Source organism: Capsella rubella, unplaced genomic scaffold (genome assembly GCF_000375325.1).
Source record: "Capsella rubella cultivar Monte Gargano unplaced genomic scaffold, Caprub1_0 scaffold_8, whole genome shotgun sequence".
NCBI classification, from domain to species: Eukaryota; Viridiplantae; Streptophyta; class Magnoliopsida; order Brassicales; family Brassicaceae; genus Capsella; species Capsella rubella.
The window spans coordinates 652,334-672,446 of record NW_006238916.1 but is presented as its reverse complement, the minus strand read 5'-3'; the positions used below and the strand labels follow the sequence as shown (position 1 = coordinate 672,446).

The following is a 20,113-nucleotide window of genomic DNA, read 5'->3' as shown; positions in this document are numbered from 1 at the left end:
GGTTTATATTAAAATTAAAAGCATGAAAATCATTAAATATATTAATAAAATATGAAACATTCTACTACTTATAAAAATAAATTCTTCCAAACATATACGCAGCATATTTAGTTTATTGATTTTCCATGGATTTTTGTAAAATAAGCCACAAATCTCTTAATAATATCAGCCAAATATTAAAAAAAATGTTTTGCCAAGTAAAAAGGAATCAAAATATAAATGAACTTATGAAATAACAAAGAACGGAAAGTGAGAGCAAATATAAAGGAAAATGCAAGCAAAACAAAAGGAAAATGTGAGCCAAGAAAAGAAAAGAAGCACTAAGCATGGATTCTAATATTTACCATTAGAACACACCAATACTTACCAATCAAACCAAACAGGCTACAGTACAATATTTTGCAAATGTGACCTTTATGTATATAAGTTCTTGGGACATTTGCAAAAATAACTTTCTTTTAGTACCATTTTGTAAAAATATCCTCTCTTGTTGTCCATTTTCAATAATACCTACTTTCTATATACAGAATGACTAAATTATAAACCTAAAACTCTAAAATCACAAAACACTACCCCCTCAAAAATATACCCTAAATATTAAATAGAGAACTCAAACCTAAAAAAAATCTTAAAAAATAATTTAGCATATTGTAATTGTGTAAAAGAGGAGAAAAATAAAAATGACAAAAAAGACAATATTTTTGCAAAAAGGTATCAAGTAAAGCATTAGTCAAAATTTCTATAAGTTTTTTTTTTTTTTGTATTCTATTCAAAACACAATAATGTATTATTTCCCCCATAATTTCTGTAGTCAAATATACTTATATTCATTTTTTTAGAACTAATATAAGAGCATCATTACATACATTACCTTAAAAAATATTTTTAAAAATAGTCAAACACAGTGCTAATTAAGTTATTGATTTCCTCTCCTTTTCTTTTTCTTGGTCAACATTGCATTCCTCGTAATCCCTATATAAATAACAGAGTCATCTCAAGTCTTTAGGAAACAAAAGTAATAAAATGTCTACAGAAATTATAATGGCTCTTATTATGAATCTCTTACCTCTTTTGTTCTCAGTAGCTCTAGTTCATTCCGATCAAAGTATATTGCCTCTCAAATCTTTCAAGGTCAATTTTAATTTATGAAACTTGAGATACACGTCATGGATTGAGCTAAGAAATCGTCTTGTTTATATTTTTTCATAAAAATCGTTTTTGTTTTGGTGTTATTAGACAAGTGGAAATGTAACATACGATTGCATCGATATTCATAAGCAACCAGGACTTGATCATCCTTTACTCAAAAACCACACGATCCAGGTTCTTAGACGTTTGAGGAAATTCATCTCCTACATACATTATTTACTTTCATAAAATGTGATTTTAAATTTGACTGTATATGCAATATTTTTTTCTTAAGATGAAACCATCAGCTTCAAGATTAGAATTAAAGAATCAAACTAGCAACAATTATGTGTATAAGAAAAAGATTGGATGTCCATATGGAACCGTTCCTGTATTAAGAAATTCAAAAGAATACATCATCAACACACAATATTTCCATCCGCTATCACGCGATCGTCCTGGAACACATGTAAGCATTCATCTCTAATCTAATAAATTTATTTTAAATTGTATTTACTTTTAAATAAATATATGTATACACACATTTCTATGTCATTGTAATTGGTACTTTGTAGATTGCTGGAGTAAGGTCAAGTAATGGTCCATTTCGTGGTATAGAAGCTTGGTCTAATGGATATGCGTTAAACATCGGCAAAGATCAAGCCTCATATAGTCAAATTTATATAGGCAGTGGATCGAATAAAGAGGTCAATTTTATCCAAGCAGGTTTTATGGTAAGTTTTTCACATTTAATTTGTCTTCAAATTGATTCATTAGGTCATCTTAAATTATAGCAAGCTAAGTACCTTTTGACAGATAAATCCAAGTGTATTTGGTGACAGACGTGTTTGGTCATATGGATTTTGGCAGGTATGCATTTCTTAAACTATGTATACAATATATATGCTGAAATCCTTAACATCAATATACTATATTATTTTTATAGGGTAAAGATGGGAAAGGATGTTACAATACCGCTTGTCCAGGGTTTGTTCAAGTATCGCATGAGGCTACCTTAGTCCAAGTCTTTGACCCGAAGCCAGGAGTGCCGGTCTGGCTCCGTTGTTCCATCCATCAAGTATTTTCCTAATTTAATATACGATATTTCCATTTTTAAAATATATATTTTCCATTAGTTAGTCTTTTTTTTCAAAATCTTGACCCAAAAAAATACATTTTGTTTTATTCCTACTTAGTACTGAAGGATTTATGAATTTGAAATTAACCATCTATATAATCAAATTAGTAAATGATGTATTTGACTATAACGGTATAAATACTTCATTGCCACTTAGTAGTGAGGATTTATGAATATTGACATTAATCATCTATAAAATCAAATTAGTGATTGATGTATTTGACTATAATGGTAAAAAATTTTCCACCAAAAAAAAATAATGGAAAACTTTAAAGTTGATTATCAATTTAGCACATATGTAAATTAATTAATGCACCTTTTTATTAACACATAAATTTTTTTTCTCTCTTCTTTTATGATACGCAAAAAGGATAAACAAACAGGAAACTGGTGGGTTACACTATTGTCAAAAGACTCAAAACCTAGCTTGGATATTGGTTATTGGCCAAAAGAATTATTTAACCTTTTAAATAATGGTGCAAATATGGTTGGAGTTGGAGGTGTCGTTCAGGCTTCTCGTTCCGGTTCAAGTCCTCCGCTAGGTACTGGTAAATTTCCGACTGTAGACCTTAGAGAATCAGCAATATTTACAAATATTGAAGCCTTAAATTCCAACTATCAGCGGCGTAAACTCGATTCTTTTCATATAGAGAAGTTGTTAGATAGTCCAAATTGTTATGGGTTAAGACTTGGTCAAGCACAACTATTCCATCGTAATCAACTCGGTTACTTTTTAAATTATGGTGGTCCGGGAGGAAAATCTTGTGGAGTTTAATATTGCAAATGTAATTGTTAAACTTGATATTAATAAAAAAATCTAATTAAATCACATGAAATTTTCATACATTTTAGTCCTTCAATTTTTGTTCTCAAGCTACTATTTAACTTGACTGCTAGAAACCTTAATTATAATTAAAAAAAGATATAGTCTAGAATTATACAAAAATGGACAATACTCAATAGATTGTACTCAAAATTAAAATATCATAAGTTATCTTTCAAAAGTTTCACAAAAAAAAAGGGGAATTCTCTTAAATACCATTATGAGTTTTATTTTCCAAAAAAACCATTAAAATGCATTTTTCCAAAAATATTACAAAATTAAATCTTACATTTTTTAAGATTCAAAACTAATTTCTAAATCCTAAACACTATCCCTAAAAACTAAAGCCTAAATATAAATAGTCAACACAAACATAAAAAAATAATAATTTTACTCTTTCAAAAACCAGATTTTTATGTTTATGGTATTTTTGAATAACTAAATTTTTTGTGGTATTTTTGAAATAAAACTGTGGTATTTGTAGAAAAAAGGTTAAAATGAGTAAATTTCTCTAAAAAAAAAATAGTTATCTTTTTAAAAAAAATGTCCCCAAAAAAAAGATTTTTAATATATTTCTTAGTAACAACGCTTTACCTTAAAAAGCTGCTAGAGTTTCTAGCTTTCAGTTTACTATATCATATCATCAGCACAAACTCAAATGAAGATCCTCTCTTCTCTCTTCTCTCTTCTCTCTTCTCTCTTCCTTCATCTTCAACACCAAATCACTCTCTCACCATAAACATATATCTCTCTCTCTCTCAATCTTTACAGATGGGAAAATTCATCACAACCACACTATCTCCACCACTCTATGCCAAATCAAAGCTCCTCTGTTTCTCACTTGTATACTTGTTCACTACACTTTTTCTCTTCCTCTACGTATCTCTCTCAAGAAACCAATGCGTCTTTCGTTATTCGCCTTTCGATCCGATCCAACCTAAGCTTTTTTCTTATCCTTCTTCTTATGGTGAACACAAATACGCTCTTCCCACTCATCGATCTTCTTGTTCTTCCCCTCTTTTCTTCTCTGGTAAATCAACAAGAATCTTCCCATTTCTTGATCTTGATTAACATTGCTATGTTCTTGATCGTGTTTTCTTCATGTGGATCAGATTACTGGACAGTGTTGAAGAAGATACAGAGTATCTTGAGCGATTCATCATCATCTTCACAGGAGAATTTGAGATACATTAATGGAAAAAGTGAGAGTTTCGGTGGAAATTTTACTACTCAAAAGAGGTTTTCTTATTACAACCATTCCAACATTGACGTTGAAGTTCCATGCGGCTTCTTCAGAGATTTTCCGGTCAGCAACTCCGGTGAGATTATCATCATTTTAGTTGGTTAACCGGTCTAACCAAGAAAATCGTATTTAAGCAAAAGTCAAAACACCGAGTAAACCGGAGAAAATCAGGATCATAACGGCATAATTATATAGTTTGATTTTTTTTTTTTTTTTTTTTTTGCCTCAAATTAGACAAAACTTTAAACATTTAATCCAAATGTAAAAATAAAAAAAAAATAAAAAAAAAATTAATCCAAATGTAAAAATCATACACGTAACGTTTGTTAAATGTTTAAATATCATACAATCATGATATTTCACTGACATCAATTCTTTATTAGTGATAAATTTTGTTTTATCTCTATATTATTTTTTGTTGTCTTCAAATTTTGTTTTATATCTATAATAATATTTTGTCTCTCTATTGTTTTGGTAGACAGAGTTGAGATGGAGAAATGTGGACTAGTAGTTGCATCAGCAATTTTTAACGACCATGACAAGATTAGACAACCAGTGGGACTTGGAGTTAAAACCTTAGAAACCGTTTGCTTCTACATGTTCATCGACGATAAAACCTTATACTCACTCTTCCACCACAACGTCATCCCAAAAAATAGTCCAAGAGACTATAGAGTTGGCGCATGGAGGATCATCAAAATATCGAAATCCGAGAGTCTATACCTTAATCCGGCTATGAACGGGGTTATACCAAAGTATCTTATACATAGATTGTTTCCAAACTCAAAGTTTAGTATATGGATCGATGCGAAGATTCAGCTCATGATCGATCCGCTACTTCTTATTCATTCAATGCTAGTAGTGCCTGAGGCCGATATAGCGATATCGAAACATCCGTTTTTTGTAAATACAATGGAGGAAGCTATGGCTACCGCGAGGTGGAAGAAATGGGGAGATGTCAATGGGCTAAGGGTGCAAATGGAGACTTATTGTGAGCATGGTTTAAGGCCTTGGAGCTCTCATAAGCTGCCATATCCCACAGGTAATAATAAGATCTTCCCTAAATCGTAACGAACAAAAGCTTTTATTATTCTATCGTTAATTAATGATAATATTGGTTGTCTTTACTCGTATATAGGTTAGTTAGGTAAGGTTCTATATAGGAAAAGATCTATTAGTTTAATCTTAAAGTACTAATTGTTAGTTCAGTTGGGCACTGATCTATATGTATGCATAATTAGATAGTAGACTCAATCATGTTATAATTTTATCGTGCAAGCTTGTGATGATAATTTTTTTAGGCAAATTAATATTAGTAATTTAGTATGATCCTAGACTTTAACAATTATTTTTTGTAATGTATATTTCAGATTAAATAACCATTATTATAATTGAGGTTTATAAATATAAAATGGTGTTGCGTAACATTTTTAAAAAATATATATATAGAGTATATTTGTGGTCTAATTTTTTTTTTTTTTTTTTTTGTATTATAAGATTAAGTAAACAACTTTAGAAAAACATATACCTTTCTTTGTCTAGAATGTTGGTGTACTCTTCTATTACTTTGCAATAAAGACTAAAGAGTCATGTCTTATGCATGAAGATTTGCTTTAGTTGGTTAGGTTCTGTTCTTTTTACCCGTGGCTTTTGAAAATTGGATTCACGGGTAATCATGAAAACCATACTTTGAATAATTGTATTCAATTCGTATATATACAATGGAATATTAATGTACTTCCTAAGTTTCTATCTTGCAAATAATTACATATTAACAACGTTGACGAGTATTTAATTTCTCTGGATATAATGGTTGACAAAACTAGTGTTGTTGCTTATTTCTAGTTGTCAATTTGTATGTTTTGGTGGACATATTCGTGTAGCAATAAATAAAATCATAGTTGTAAGCAAAGAATCACGACGTGGTCCATATAACACATCAATTACAATATGAGATAGCGAAAGAAATATTATGGTCCGTCCATGCGAAGACTGTCACGTCAATTTTATTTCCATTAATATTCATTAGATCTTATAATGTTCTTAAGAAATCTGATTTGTCATGTTAATTGTTATTTGAAACAGATGTACCAGATAGTGCGTTGATACTTAGAAGACACGGGATAAGAAGCAACCTATTCTCGTGCTTCATGTTCAACGAGTTAGAAGCGTTTAACCCGCGAGACCAATTAGCGTTTGCGTTTGTGAGGGATCACGTAAACCCTAAGGTGAAAATGAACATGTTTGAGGTGGAAGTGTTCGAGCAAGTAGTTATTGAATACAGACATAATCTCAAGAAGGTCGAGACATCTACGTACGAGGAACAAGAAGAAGAACAGAAACAAGAATCGTTGAGGAACATACAGAAGAGAAGAAAATGGTTAGATCATGAATCTTGGTCTCTCAATAGTAGTAGCTGTAATAGTTATCTCATGGATATGTGGGGGTGAATCTCACCTGTTGATTTTTCTTTTATTCAATAGTGTAATAATCTGATATATTAAGTTGGACAGTATACTTTCAAATACAAGTTTACCAAATTGTATCGTATTACATGTGTATTATTGTACAGTGGCGGATACAGAAAAGTATTTTGCCTCGGGCACAAATGATATAAAAAAAATTATATAGTAAAACATGTTAAAATAAATATTTTTAAAAATAATTTGAATGTATATTTTTATCTTTAGTGAGCCAATTTTTTTTATTTGTAAATATATATTTCTAATTTTTAATTCACTCTATAATATTGAAATTTAGATTTACTTATTTAACCATATCTCACAAAGTTAAACCCTTAAAACTTTATAATATTGAAATTTAGATTTACTTATTTAACCATATCACATAAACGTTAAACCCTTATATACTTTTTAGTGTTATTAGTTTGCTAGTTTTACTACCATTCTTTCAATTATGATATATGTATACTAAACGATATAGATATTAATTATTTTTTAAAAAATTGAACAGGAACTAGAAAAATTAAATAAAAAAAGAAACATATAATTTTATTAAATAAAATAAAATTAAATAGAATAAAGAAAATGCATGCTATATAGAAAACTAACTGACACCAAGGAGGTTCAAACTCAGGACAACACACTTTACATGGGTAACTATTTACCAAATAAGCTACAGAACATATTCATACTTACCTACTTGTTAACTTTTATAAAGTAGTATGGGGCACGTGCCCCACCCACTTATACCCTAGATCTGCCCCTGTTATTGTATGTACATACAGTAATTATGTGTTGTTTATCACATTGATCAGCTCCATTGGAAAGTCTTTTTGAGATCAGTATAAAATCTGACATCATCTGCCTAATTGTAGTCATCAATGTGAATATACAAATATTTTATCTTTGTATGTATGTATATACATGGATTGCATTTTCCAATTTTGTACTCTCCTTTTTGTTTAGTTCTTTTAATTAGTTTTCTACAAAATGAATGATGCATATAATGTAAATAATTTTTCCCGGTAAATAAATTTTATATTCCTTTTTTTTGGGGCAAAAAAGTTTAAATTCATTAAAAATAAAAATAAAAACTGATAGTTCCATCCTAATACCAAGATTATTGGTAAGATCTTAAGGGTAAGAATTACACTAGAAGCTATCTTAAGATTATTGGTAAGATAGCTTATAGTGTAATTCTTATCCTTAAGATCTTACCTTTAATGTTGCCCTAAACGTGTACACTAGAAAACATGTATAAAATAAAAGTAAAAGAAACTCAAAATTTTGCTTGACTATTTGTGTAACTGGCAACCAAATTTTATGTGTCTGTTTTTTTTTTTGTAAATATAGTTTGTCATCAAACTAAAATGACATCAATTTCAAATAATCTTTTAGTTTTTCATGCTTTACCAAAACAGTCTTGAAGACAATACAAAAAAAAACAAATTAGTCATATATTCACCAATTGATGTAGTGAAATAAGGAAAACCACGAAATCTCAAAAACAAGTAACTAAAATAACTTGTTGGAAAAAGAAACTATATGATGAAAAAAATAACTAAGTAAACTTTTGAAATTTTAAGTAATTTGAACCTCTTTATAATTTAAGAAATATTAAGTTTTTTTTCTTGGTTGTTTCACAAGGCAAAAAAAAAAGAACAATTAAACATTAACTCTATTTCTAACGGATACTTAAAGAAGGTTAAAATCGTCAACTGACATGACAATCTATAAAAACACGCTTCTTGTGTTTCACTTCTCTCTAACGTCTCGATTCTCAAAATTTTGAAATAGTGAAACTCTCATCATCCTTTCCCAGAGGAATCGAATCAACAAAAATTAGGGTTTTAAAATTCTTCAAATCCTGTTTTTAAGTTGTTTTACATAATGACGATTTCTCTCTATCTATGTTCTTCTTCTAATTTTTCTCATGCTTCGTTGATACAGTTCCAATCTGAATCCATGGGTTTCGATTTTAGGTTGATGATCTTCTTAAGATAGTTTAGTTTCTACCAGATCCATGAATTAGGTTGGTGTTAGTTTGTTTGTTTTTTTATATTTTGAAAATTTACTTGATCGGGTGTATATGCTCTGATTTGGAATCTAGGGTTTTAATTTTGGGATTTTGATTCCGTTTTTGTTAGTTTTACTCGATCGGTTTATATACTCTAGGAGTTGTGGTTCTGACATCTTCCAGTTAGGTTAATCGTGTACTTGTTTATTGGATTTTAATTTGGGGATCTAAGTGTTTTTTAATCTTCTGAAATTTTTTTGACATCAAACTTTCTAGTATTTGTTGTAATTGACGACTTTAGATGCTTTTATCATGACTCTGATTCTGAATTTTTGTTTTTTATTTATTGTGATGGTTTTGATCATCAAAAAAGAAATACTCATATTTGTTCCACGATGAGCGCCAATTGTTTGTACCAGCTTACATTCAGCAATTATAATGTTTGAAATTTTGAAGGTAAACGGAAATAGTAATTTATTAACGATAAACAAGATCAAAGGTTACAGAAAAAGTTAATCTTGCTTATAGCAGTTATAGACTATCCGCCGAATCGAGGACAAAGCCATCCAAGCACACAAGAAGAGCGCTTGCGGTATTCAATTCAATCGGCCGCTCAGTTTTGGTAATTTCTTGTAGTCTACTACCGGTAATGACTACTGATTTTGTGTGCAAGGTGATGGTTATAAGTCCAATTATCCCCAAATTCCACCTTTAGATATTTTTTTCTTTTTTAATATGCCATTATTATTATTTTTTGCTTCTAGCCTTAAAATTTTCAGGATTTCTTTTTTTTTTTTTAATAACACCTAGATCGATCCACGTTCCAAACTTGTTGATCTCTGTTTTGAGGCCAATGTCCAACAGAACTTTCGTTTTTTGGTTTTAATAGTTGACGTAGACTTGCATGAAACGTAGACTTGTTCAATAATTATTACAAACAAAAATAAAAAGTGGATAATTCTCTAGATTACCACATTTATAAATGAAAGATATCGAAACTATAATATTAAATTTAAAATGATTCACATTATTAACTAGTTATTCTAGGATTATATAAGTTTCGACCATTTAGAAGTATCGATCTGTAAATTCCGCAGTTTCACATATTTGGTCCGAAAACTAATTTTTTTAATTTATAAAAACTCTAATTGTAAATATTAAAGGAATAAAACAAGATGTGTTGGAAAAAAAAAATACAATTTATAGATCATTAAGCTAAGCAAAGGTATGATCATAAAGAGCGTTGACAAATGAATCTCACTAGTCTTCTTCAAAAGCAGTGACGGGGAAAGTACGTGACAGACCCGTAGGATTAGCAAAAGTGATTTTAGTCGGATCTTGATCATTAACAAAGATCTCAGAGATGGTAACCCAAATCAAAATCTCTTTGCTCTTGATTCCCGTGAGCTGACGCATCCGACGGTTCTCAACGAACGCAGTGACTTCAGAGTCGTACGACACGTTTCTCCCGATGGCTTTGAACCGATGCTGGACCTTGTTCTTGATCTTGATCCAGACATAACCGGTTGATTTGTTGTGACCGATCTCTGTCATGTCGTCTAGTGGTAGAAGTCCTTTTGGTAGATTCATCGTCGATAAGATCTCGTTGGCTTTTTGTTTGCAGATTGATCCGCCATTGCAGATCTCTGCTCCTTCTCTTTGATCTTTTTTGGTTTCTTGAGACGACATTTTCGATTTTGCTTCGATGAGTTTTTGTGGTTTTTGAGGACTTTTTTGGGTGGCATTATATATAGCGGTGGGAATTTTGGAGATGAAATGACGTAATTGGGCTCCGTTAAAGGAAAGGGTAACGCGTGAAGCTGAGGGTAATATGGGTATTTTCGTAGAAAACTGAGTAGGTTAAGGAAACTCAATGTGCGTACTGCGTACTGCGTAGGTGGGACGCATGCACTTCATGTTCGTGGAATTATTTAGTAGCCAAAGAAAAATACATTAAACTTGAATCTACAGTAATTAAATAGATGACATAAAAAAAATCTACATAACTACAATATAAACACAATCATACACTGACAACACGAGAATAAACTTTCAGCTACATAAAAACAGAAGAACTCTTAATATAGGAGTGATTCCAGTTAAATTTTATATTCTTTTCAAAAGGGAGAAGTTTTTATTCTTCTTTTTGGATCCAAATAAAAACCAATTCTGGGTCCGTCACTGCATTCGAGTAAACAACGCAGTGAACAAAAACTATACCCTTCGTTAACATTTAATACCAAAGGCTGTGTGCAGAGACGATCACAACCAAAACAGATCTCTCGAGTGTTCCCACTGTTTCGAAGAACTGAAACCGAGTTATCATTTATTTCAATGGAGATGGGCTTCATGAAGATTTCTTCCCCCAATAAACAACTTATATGAACTGTGACACTGCAATAGTTATCGCATTTATAGAACCACTTCTTTGCATCTAACCTTGTTTCACATATTTCGCACCAGTATTGACTGTTTGATGTATCGTCTTCCCCGTAGCAAAGAGTGAGTAGATGCCGATCGTGCTTGTAATACATAACACTTGGCAAAGAAGCGCATTTAAGTCCCAAAAACCACTTGCACTCCATACACTCTAGGAAAAAAGTTGAACAGTCTTCAGATTTACACCCCATGCATTCACCTTGGGTAAGATTGAAGAAAAGGGCATGTGGATGGCTGCCATGGATAACAGGATCAGGAAGGGAGGCGCATCTGATGTCTAACTGGAACTTGCAGTCTTTTTCGCTGCATGCGTACATATAACCACAACTTGTATGGTCACAACCATTGCATTTGAACATGGCTTCATAAGAAGTTCTAGGTCCCATTCCCCATATCTGTCGCACGTACTCAATTTGCTCTGGAGAAATTAGATGAAGGATAAGAGGGTGTCTGTGTAGAGGATGATAAATTTTGCGGGGACGCGTTGCACATGCTTCATGGAGAAAGAAGTCGCACTGTATACAACTATAGACATCCTCAGATATCGTAGTTGGAAGGGTGCATGCTTGACAGAACCTGTTTCCATCACAAACGTCGTTGTTCCTGTGATGTTTTAGGTAATGATCATGGCTGAAATGTTGTATCGTTTCGTCGTCGATCCTCACAAATGACTCGATATCGTTGTCTTCATCAGGATCTTCAGCCACACCTTCAAGATCTTTTCCATCCCACACTCTTCCTTCCACTGCACATTTGGAATGGACTGCATAGTCACAACCTTTTTGGCAAGAAAACTGGCCGTACGTAACATTGATGGGATGGCGACAAACCCCGCAAAGGAACAAACCGGAAGGGAGGGAGGAAGAGAGAGATAGACGGTGTTGATGACGTGTAATCTTTATGACACGGGGTAAGTAGATACATGTCCTATGGATCATGTAGTTACAAAGGTGACAAGTGTAGACGAGATCATGGTTATTGTCGAGAGACGAACCACAAGCATCACATGGGGAAGTGATTCGTCTAGGGAAAATTGTGAGAGGGTGCTCATGACATTTCAGGTTCGAGATGGTAAGATGTGGTGGGTTTCTAGTACAAGTGAGGTTTAAGCTGTAGTTGCAGATACGACAATGATAGTAAATCTCCTGAAGCTGCTTCTGACAACATTTGCATCTCAAATCTGATATAGATGCATCATTATCGGATTCAGATGTCTCCGGTTCTGACTCGGAATCAGAGGGTTCTTGTAGCCATGAAGAAGGTAGATCTCTATAAGGAAGAAGATCAGAAAAAGAATGGTCTGGGGAGGAAAAGGTGAACTTGAGAGGGTGGAGAGGGTGAAAAGGATGTCTGATCTCCGACAGGTACAAGTGGCAACCATCGTGGAAATCATCACCGCAAGTATCACAATGGTAACAGCTCATACCGCTACTCATATTATTACATACGGAGCAAAAAGCGTAGCCACCAGGTTTCTTTTCAAGGGTGTGAGGCTCAGTTAGATCTGACCTACGACATCTCGGTTGAAAATAACAATTCTTGTGGAACTCGACTTTGCATGTATCGCAACGGATATGATACTCTGATCGATACTTTTCGATTCCGCACATGGAGCATTGTCTCATCGGACCATATATCTTAGAAAGGAAGTGCACCGGCTGATCCTTAGGCTGATCTTGATCCCACAGACAACAAACGAGTTTAGCACGAGAACTAAACTTTATTAGTTTCTCTTCCATTTGTTTGTTTGTTTTTTTTTTTTTTTTTCTTGAAGATGAATTTTCAGATATGGATTTTTCTTTAGCTTCTTTAGCTTTTTATGTTGATCATAAAGATTCATAGAACCAACATTTTTTTTTTTTCATTTTCTTGAAGACCAACGGATGCTAGCTACTTGTTTATTATTGTGGATTTAAAAAACCAACAAATTATTGTTCATTATCTTTTTTTTTTTTTAACATTAGTCAACGACCAAGGATGCTACCTAGCTAGTACCAGCTAATTTTTATTGTTTTTAAAGACCAATAAATTGTTTTCTATTTTCTTTATGAATTATTCAAAAACCAACGGCTCAGCTTGTTTATTTTATATACAACTAGGTGTTTGTCCTGTGTATGATTAAATTTTGTGGGAATCCAATTAAGTAGTTTTTAGGATTTCAAAGAAGTTAACATGATATAAAATCTTATTTTTTGAATAATTTTAGATTTTTCGTTTTCCTTCTTTAATTTAGGTTTAAACTAAAATTCAAAATTCTGGGTAGTAAATAACAATAACAATGGATAAACAAGATTCGTGGTCTACTTATGAAACTTAATTATCACAATTTGAGCATTGTACTAAGATATGATCAATTTTTGGATCGATTAGTTGAGTTCGATTTAAATAACATCAGTAGTTCTAAATTGAATACTTTATTTTTTTGGATAAAATTTTGATCATTCCGGACAATTGAATTTGTTCATTGGTGAAAAATTTTATTTGTTGGGAACATAAATACTTCAATGTTTTTATTTGTTAGAATAAAAAGACATCATCTAAAATATATTTGGTCTAAAAAAACTTCATATTTGAACTGTTGGTAAATTTAAAACCGCAAATTAGCGGTCATTAACAAACATTACAAAATCATTAGATGATATTAGAAAACGAGGTATTTCAGGGTTTTTTCCTTATACATTATAGTCAAAGACCAAATTGATTTTTTTAAAAGGGAACGAACAAAGACAAAGGGATGATGCTACGTGCTACCTAGTACCTTCTACCTACTTGTTTTATTGTTTTAGAAGACCAAGGAATCATAGACCAAAGACGTCACCAGGACAATGGTGTTTGTCTCGTGTTAGGCGTGAACTTTGGTTGCTCACACAGTAATCTTGGAGATGGATGCGGTTTGGAACAAAGACACACTCAATTGCCTCGTACAGCTAATGATTTTGGCAAAATGTGCCTTTAAGAGCTGATTTTAGTATATTAATTAGTAAACATTTGACTAGAGCGTTTTTTATTTGTAAGGATTTTAGTATATTAATTGGTTATAGTTTATTTATAATAATCAGTGATAGCAATACTTTTTTAGTTTTGAGAAATACTTTTAAATAACAAAATTTTCAGATTTTGTTTTCAAAGATACAATATTAGCTTTATGTAATTATGTTTCTAAAAATACCACCAAAAGTTTTGGTTTTCCAAATACATACATCACAAACACAACATTTTATTTTCAAGGGTTTAGATTTTTTTTTTTTTTTTTACACAATTTTAGATTTAGGGTATAATTTTTTAGGAATTTGGTTTAGTATTTAGGATTTAAAGGTTTAGTTTTATTTTTTTTCCTCAAAATTTTAGTTTTAGTTTTTGGCATTTTTAGCAAAAAAAAAGCTTTATTTTAGAGAAGTAGAATTAATAATAGTCTTTTTTTATATAAAAAACATTTTAATGGTATTTATGAGAAATGTCCTTTAGTTTTTCTTATTTTTTGGTATAATTTTTACTTTATTGTTTTACAAAATAAAATGAATGTTCTGTTATAAATTAAGCTGAGTTATTGGGATTTGGGAGGTTGAATTTAAAAGAGTTCATAGATTCAAAAGTTTTGAGACTTTAAAATTCTCAAAGATTTTAAACCTGTGATCGACAAGAGTTGACTGAGTTGACCCAGTGATCCGACGAACTCTCTGGTAGTCTGGTTCGATGTGCAGTTACAATTCACCCTAACAACAACATTTAATTTGTTTTTTCTCACAAAAGAAACTTTAGATGGTTACATGTTAGAGTTTGATAACCTTAAGTTCAATTACTAACGAAGACAAACTCACTTTTGTGGAATATGTATATTTTACCTGCAGATATACATGCTCTATGAATGAAGTCTGAGTTTTGAAACTCAATTTGATGAAAAGTACAAATGATCACCATCCCAAATCACATTTAAATCGTCAATCTCGGCGTTGTCTGCATTGGTGATCTTTGAGAAGCTGCAACCTCCAAACTTTTCACTTGCAAGTCTTAGAAGCTCTTCTATGGATGATGGTAAGAGTATCAACTTCCCATTCTTGCGCTGTGACATCATGTGGATGGTAACTCTCTTCTCCTCTCTTTTACATGGCTTGATGGTTTGGTTGCTTGAGCTGCAATACATATCTTCTTTCGGTTCACAATTTGATCTTTCCTCTTTAGCTCTCTCTAACTTTTGTTCTTGAAGTATCTTCTTAACCAAGTCAGTATCTCCCTTATGAATTGCATCCATTAGAGCATTGTCGGAAATCGGATTCGTAACATCTAAACCATACCCATCTTTTCTTGAATCTCTCCACTCTTCCCATCCCATTATTTTGGAATCTCTGTTTTCTTGACCACTATTCGAATCTTCAATTGCTATTGCCTGTTGTCCTCTAAGTTTCTGCATGTTTTTACAACCAAAACATCAGTTTAATTTTTTTAATGAACTACACAAACATTTACAAGAAGCATATATGGTTTTCAAACTCACATACCATGAATAGATTGTTCATTATAATCCTTCCATCTTCAGCATGAGCGTGCATCGCGCTCATCAGCGACGTTCTGCTTATCCGAAGAATTTGAGACAGCTCGGTTGTTCTTACCGTGAATGGTTGTGGTCTATAGCATAAAACACCAATCTCTCCAAAAGAATCTCCAATAACTGCCTTCCCTTGAATCTGATCATGTCCATCAACATATACTGTAAAGTCCTGCACAATTACACAATGTTACAAAGGTTCCTACACATTTAGTTACATTTTCACGAATAATTGATATTATTCACTCACCACTGCTCCTGAGACAAGAATGTAAAGATCCGTAGGAGCTTCGTTTTGTAGGATTATATCTTCTTTAGGTGGGAAATACTCAGCATCTATATCTGAAACCTTGAACATAAAAAAGGTACATAGAGTTGGTCACCTCTTCGATATCGAATTATTAGGAAAATTTAAAGAGTACATAAAAATGTTACCAGTTGAAAGAGGAAGTTACGCGAAACTCCTTGAAATAGATAAATGTTTTGAACAATGGGGAAGAAGAGGTAGTTTGCAATGCTAGACCGGATTGCTTTTGGTAGATTGTTCAAGGTCTCTTGTTGTTTCAATCCTTCTGTCTTGAACTTTAAGCAAATGTGTGATAACATCTGGTCTTGTATGTCATGTGGGAGTTGATTTCTTGATGCAAACTCTGATGCAGCTCTAACTGTATCCCTCTGTTAAACACAAACTTACAAACTTGAGTGTATACTTCACATTATTAGCCAATCTTTTATCCAAAATGAACATAGCAAAGATCAAACTTACAAAGATTCTGGTTCGGCTAGTCCAATGAACGACGAGGTTGGTCATATTTCCAATGAGGTAAGCCGTCAAGCCGAGGTTGAACAGCATGAAGAAAATGTCGAAAAGCATTTCTCTAGGATTCTCAGGATGCAAATCTCCATATCCAGTGGTCGTTAATGTCGTGATTGACCAGTAAAGCGCGGTCACGTATCTAGTCCAGAGACTTGCTTCTTTGAAATTTGGATACACAGCTCCAATCCATGTCTTTCTTGGATTTGGATATCTATCTGCAATCAGGTAGTTGAAACATCCAGCACAATGTACAGCGAACAAAGTGACCTGAGATCAACAAGCACGTGTAAGTCACTAGCTTTAATATGGTGTCCATTTTAAAGACACATAGGGTCTACTCTAATTTATACCCCCAATAATATTCATGTAACTTAGAAGCTATAATCTTATATAGAACTCATTGGAATAAATGACCTCAATGGATAGTCCTAAACTTTTTTGTCAATGAGATTATTACTTTTGCTTTGTTTTGGAACTAACCGAGATGAGTTTTGTGCATCGTATCCAGAAATAGTTGAAACGTATATCTTTCTCAAGCCTGAAATAAAGAGATGAATAATTTAGTACGTTCTTAATTAAACTTTAAGAAGAGTGTGGTCTCTTAGTTAGCTTTCGTGTTAAACAAACCTTGCAAAGAGCGAGCTAACTCTTCGGAGACGCCATAACCTGAGCATGCTGAGAATTCTGAATCCTAGTTCGCTTCCGTTGTAGTTAAACAAGAGGCTCAATGGCTGAAATGGTGCGGTGGAACACACATCAAAAGCAAACCATGTCGAAAGGTACCTGAAAATGTTACAATCATGTTTTGAGATTCTGATTCAATTAAAAGGTTTCAAAATAACATTTTGTTGTACTCACCTTATTGCTATTTTCTTAGGATTGTCAACTAGGAGATAGGAGTGGCTATCGAGATAAGCGACGAAGAAGGTGAGAATAATATCAATGGCAAAGAAGCCATTAACAATGTTGTCGATGATGAAAATCGCGTCTTTTTTGTATGTGATGAAAGCAAACTGAAATGGGCAAATCCAGGCTGAGTAAATAACTAGCAAGACTAGCCACAACTCCCATGCTCTGTTTCAACAAAACAGAGGATTAGAAAAACAGAGTATTCCCAAAACAGAGTAGTTAAAGAGTCTAGAGATAAGAAAATTACCTATATCGTGGATTAAAAGGAGAGATTATGTGTTTACGGAGCTTAGTAGATTGGTTAATTCTTGCTCCAAGAGATGGTAAGAGATCAGCAGAGAGGAAACTACTCTGTTTGATTGTGTCAATATTGTATTCATCGACGCAGAATCTTTCGAAGAAGCTTCGGGTACGAGAGATCGACATCTTTTTGATGATCTTTAGGGACAAAGAAACAGTTATGGCTTTCTTCTTGGCAAGGTAGTTATAAATAGTGATGAAGCTTGTGACAAAGTGACACGGGGAAACTTGTCTTTTCTTCTTCTGTTGGGACCTTTATGGCAACTTGCTCTGACCCATTTGTTATCTTTTTTCTTTTGATGGGTGTGAGAAAAATAATAAATTTGGCAGGGGAAAGGTTAACGGCTTTTACACAGACTCAGTGCGCCATTAACACTGAAAAAATACCAATATGGTTTCGACTGCAAAGAAGCAAACAATGGTGAAGAAAAAAGGCGTAAAACGCGGAACAGAGGAGTAGTGAGTGTGTAGAATTCAAAGATCTTGAGACATGAGGCAGAACTTGAGTGGCAAACATTGAGCTTTCGCGGTGGAAATCATCATGTTTTCTTTTCTCTTTTTTTGACAGGAAATAGAAGATTCTAAAGAGGAAGAAGAAGAAGAAGAAGAAGAAAGAAGAAGAGCAAACGCAATCTTGTATTTTTACTTGATGAGATACATGAAAATGGTGTGTTGTTGATGTCCACTCTCTTAGGCATTTTGAAGATGGGAGTGGTAGATATATAGACACAACACAAACGCATATAGAAAAGGAAGTTGAGGTACGTTTGGTGTTTGGTGACTTGTGTTAATGGAAGGACAAATATGGCCATGAAAATTATGGTGTGTTCATTTCAGGAATCCAGGAATGATGGGCCAAGCAAAATTAAAGAAAATAAAATGGCATTTGACAGAATATTTAAGGGGCCAAGGGTATAATTTTTTTTTTTCTTACAAATTTTATTTTATTTTCTCATCTCGTATTCTTAAAGTATATGTCTATCTCTCTTTATTCTAGTCCTCAATACCAATCATAAGTTTACTGTTTTCATTTTGGATTTGAATTTGTTAAATAGCCATATAGTTGGAAATTTACTTGCAAAGACATATGGTATAGCATATACTATATAGTACTCCATTCAAATTAGTGATTCTTACATAAAATTCCATTTTCTAAAGAAAATTTTACGCATATGCAAGTTTTGTTAAAATCTATATTTACGATTTTTTTTTTGTTAAATCCATATGTCATAACAAATACTAAACTTTTAAAACAAATATAACCGACTAAACCCTAATATAATGAGTCAAATGCATATTTAAACTGTATTTTGTAAGGTTAAAGAATGTTAAATACGTAAAATTTTATATTTCAGACAAAACGGTCAAACCCATATGCCATGATGGAAAATGGTTTCTTCAAATTATATATCTTTAATATTTTGTGCATGGGGAGGAACTTAGATTATATAACATTATGTAGAAGCTAACGAGAACCAATATCATGGTTCCACGTGAAGAAACCGAATCTAGCTAGCGAACAACTTTGACGATCACTAAAAAGAACACAGACACAATCCCTCTTCTCACTCGGTCGGATACACTCGCTGGCTCGCACGCATTTATGTCTTTGTTGTGTTTTGACTTTGGTCTATACGTAGTGCTTTAAGAGATAGAAGACACACCAATAAGAGAACTTCACGTGGTGGGTTTCTCATGTGTGTCCGTGACTCTTGATTACTCGTACTTCTTTCGGTGGCCCTTTTCTCGACCATGTTACGATCCGGCTTACTAAATTCCTCATATTTGTTTTACAATATGTTAATTTCTCAACAACTAAGAGAAAAATATCATACTTTAAATGTAGAATTTTATGAGTTTTAGCCGAAATGCAAATTTTAAAATTTTAAAATGATATGTTACTAATAGGAGGAAATGTATTTAAAAAGGATTAATCCGATAAACTGCAAATGAACACAAAAATAAGATGCTAAACTTACCAAAATTTACTATTAATGTTAATTTCTTAGTTGAAACAAAGTTTATACATATACCTAAATAGTTTAAACAAAAATATTAGGCTATAAAATATATTTTTTTTTTTACATTTAGTGCGTGCGAATGCAAATGCATGTGATAACCTCTTGTAATGGGTTGTACATAGCTAGGAACGGTTTTTTTTTTGACAAAAAGAAAAAGAAAAGAATAAACACTTTTTCTACAATAGGAACGAGAGCTGAGGGAAATAAAATCATTGATATATGAATAAAGTTACAAAGGGTCCTTATGAAAAAAAAATCATGGTTTATAATAAA

At 32.5% G+C, this 20,113-nt stretch overlaps 5 protein-coding genes across 5 annotated transcripts; 2 read left to right on the top strand and 3 right to left on the bottom strand.

Annotated features, from left to right (window-relative positions):
- Window positions 1-1,023: 1,023 nt before the first annotated feature.
- On the top strand, window positions 1,024-3,041 carry LOC17875033. The gene is made up of 7 exons (XM_006279695.1): window positions 1,024-1,131; window positions 1,237-1,323; window positions 1,424-1,597; window positions 1,704-1,862; window positions 1,945-1,998; window positions 2,075-2,206; window positions 2,637-3,041. The coding sequence occupies exons 1-7, from the start codon at window positions 1,024-1,026 to the stop codon at window positions 3,039-3,041; spliced, it is 1,119 nt and encodes a 372-aa protein (XP_006279757.1).
- Window positions 3,042-3,783: 742 nt separating this feature from the next.
- On the top strand, window positions 3,784-6,885 carry LOC17875531. Its single transcript, XM_006280285.2, has 4 exons — window positions 3,784-4,119; window positions 4,202-4,408; window positions 4,811-5,374; window positions 6,418-6,885. The coding sequence occupies exons 1-4, from the start codon at window positions 3,861-3,863 to the stop codon at window positions 6,780-6,782; spliced, it is 1,395 nt and encodes a 464-aa protein (XP_006280347.2). The 5' UTR covers window positions 3,784-3,860; the 3' UTR covers window positions 6,783-6,885.
- A 2,868-nt stretch (window positions 6,886-9,753) lies between these two features.
- Window positions 9,754-10,579, bottom strand: LOC17874778. The gene has a single exon (XM_023788442.1). It carries the CDS (start codon window positions 10,498-10,500, stop codon window positions 10,072-10,074), a length of 429 nt encoding a protein of 142 aa, XP_023644210.1. The 5' UTR covers window positions 10,501-10,579; the 3' UTR covers window positions 9,754-10,071.
- Window positions 10,580-10,834: 255 nt separating this feature from the next.
- Window positions 10,835-12,989, bottom strand: LOC17876892. The gene is made up of 2 exons (XM_006281924.2): window positions 11,052-12,989; window positions 10,835-10,867 (listed from the first exon to the last, which is right to left on the bottom strand). Exons 1-2 carry the CDS (start codon window positions 12,987-12,989, stop codon window positions 10,835-10,837), a joined length of 1,971 nt encoding a protein of 656 aa, XP_006281986.2.
- Window positions 12,990-14,942: 1,953 nt separating this feature from the next.
- LOC17876918 (potassium channel KAT1) lies at window positions 14,943-18,552 on the bottom strand. Its single transcript, XM_006281607.2, has 9 exons — window positions 17,767-18,552; window positions 17,469-17,684; window positions 17,238-17,393; window positions 17,091-17,148; window positions 16,560-16,877; window positions 16,229-16,468; window positions 16,044-16,142; window positions 15,747-15,965; window positions 14,943-15,652 (listed from the first exon to the last, which is right to left on the bottom strand). Exons 1-9 carry the CDS (start codon window positions 17,943-17,945, stop codon window positions 15,137-15,139), a joined length of 2,001 nt encoding a protein of 666 aa, XP_006281669.1. The 5' UTR covers window positions 17,946-18,552; the 3' UTR covers window positions 14,943-15,136.
- Between the last annotated feature and the right edge of the window lie 1,561 nt (window positions 18,553-20,113).

Bases quoted from the DNA above. Each gene is read 5' to 3' on its own strand.
- LOC17875033 (XM_006279695.1), top strand. From the start codon at position 1,024: ATGTCTACAGAAATTATAATGGCTCTTATTATGAATCTCTTACCTCTT. The intron at 1,863-1,944 runs GTAAGTTTTTCA...ACCTTTTGACAG, and splicing joins TTATCCAAGCAGGTTTTATG to ATAAATCCAAGTGTATTTGG. The intron at 2,207-2,636 runs GTATTTTCCTAA...ATACGCAAAAAG, and splicing joins TCCGTTGTTCCATCCATCAA to GATAAACAAACAGGAAACTG.
- LOC17875531 (XM_006280285.2), top strand. From the start codon at position 3,861: ATGGGAAAATTCATCACAACCACACTATCTCCACCACTCTATGCCAAA. The intron at 4,409-4,810 runs GTGAGATTATCA...TTGTTTTGGTAG, and splicing joins TTTTCCGGTCAGCAACTCCG to ACAGAGTTGAGATGGAGAAA. The intron at 5,375-6,417 runs GTAATAATAAGA...TATTTGAAACAG, and splicing joins TAAGCTGCCATATCCCACAG to ATGTACCAGATAGTGCGTTG.
- LOC17874778 (XM_023788442.1), bottom strand. From the start codon at position 10,500: ATGTCGTCTCAAGAAACCAAAAAAGATCAAAGAGAAGGAGCAGAGATC.
- LOC17876892 (XM_006281924.2), bottom strand. From the start codon at position 12,989: ATGGAAGAGAAACTAATAAAGTTTAGTTCTCGTGCTAAACTCGTTTGT. The intron at 10,868-11,051 runs GTATTAAATGTT...GTTTTTATGTAG, and splicing joins GTCTCTGCACACAGCCTTTG to CTGAAAGTTTATTCTCGTGT.
- LOC17876918 (XM_006281607.2), bottom strand. From the start codon at position 17,945: ATGTCGATCTCTCGTACCCGAAGCTTCTTCGAAAGATTCTGCGTCGAT. The intron at 17,149-17,237 runs GTTTGTTTAACA...TCTTTATTTCAG, and splicing joins GTTAGCTCGCTCTTTGCAAG to GCTTGAGAAAGATATACGTT. The intron at 16,143-16,228 runs GTAACATTTTTA...TTTATGTTCAAG, and splicing joins GTAACTTCCTCTTTCAACTG to GTTTCAGATATAGATGCTGA.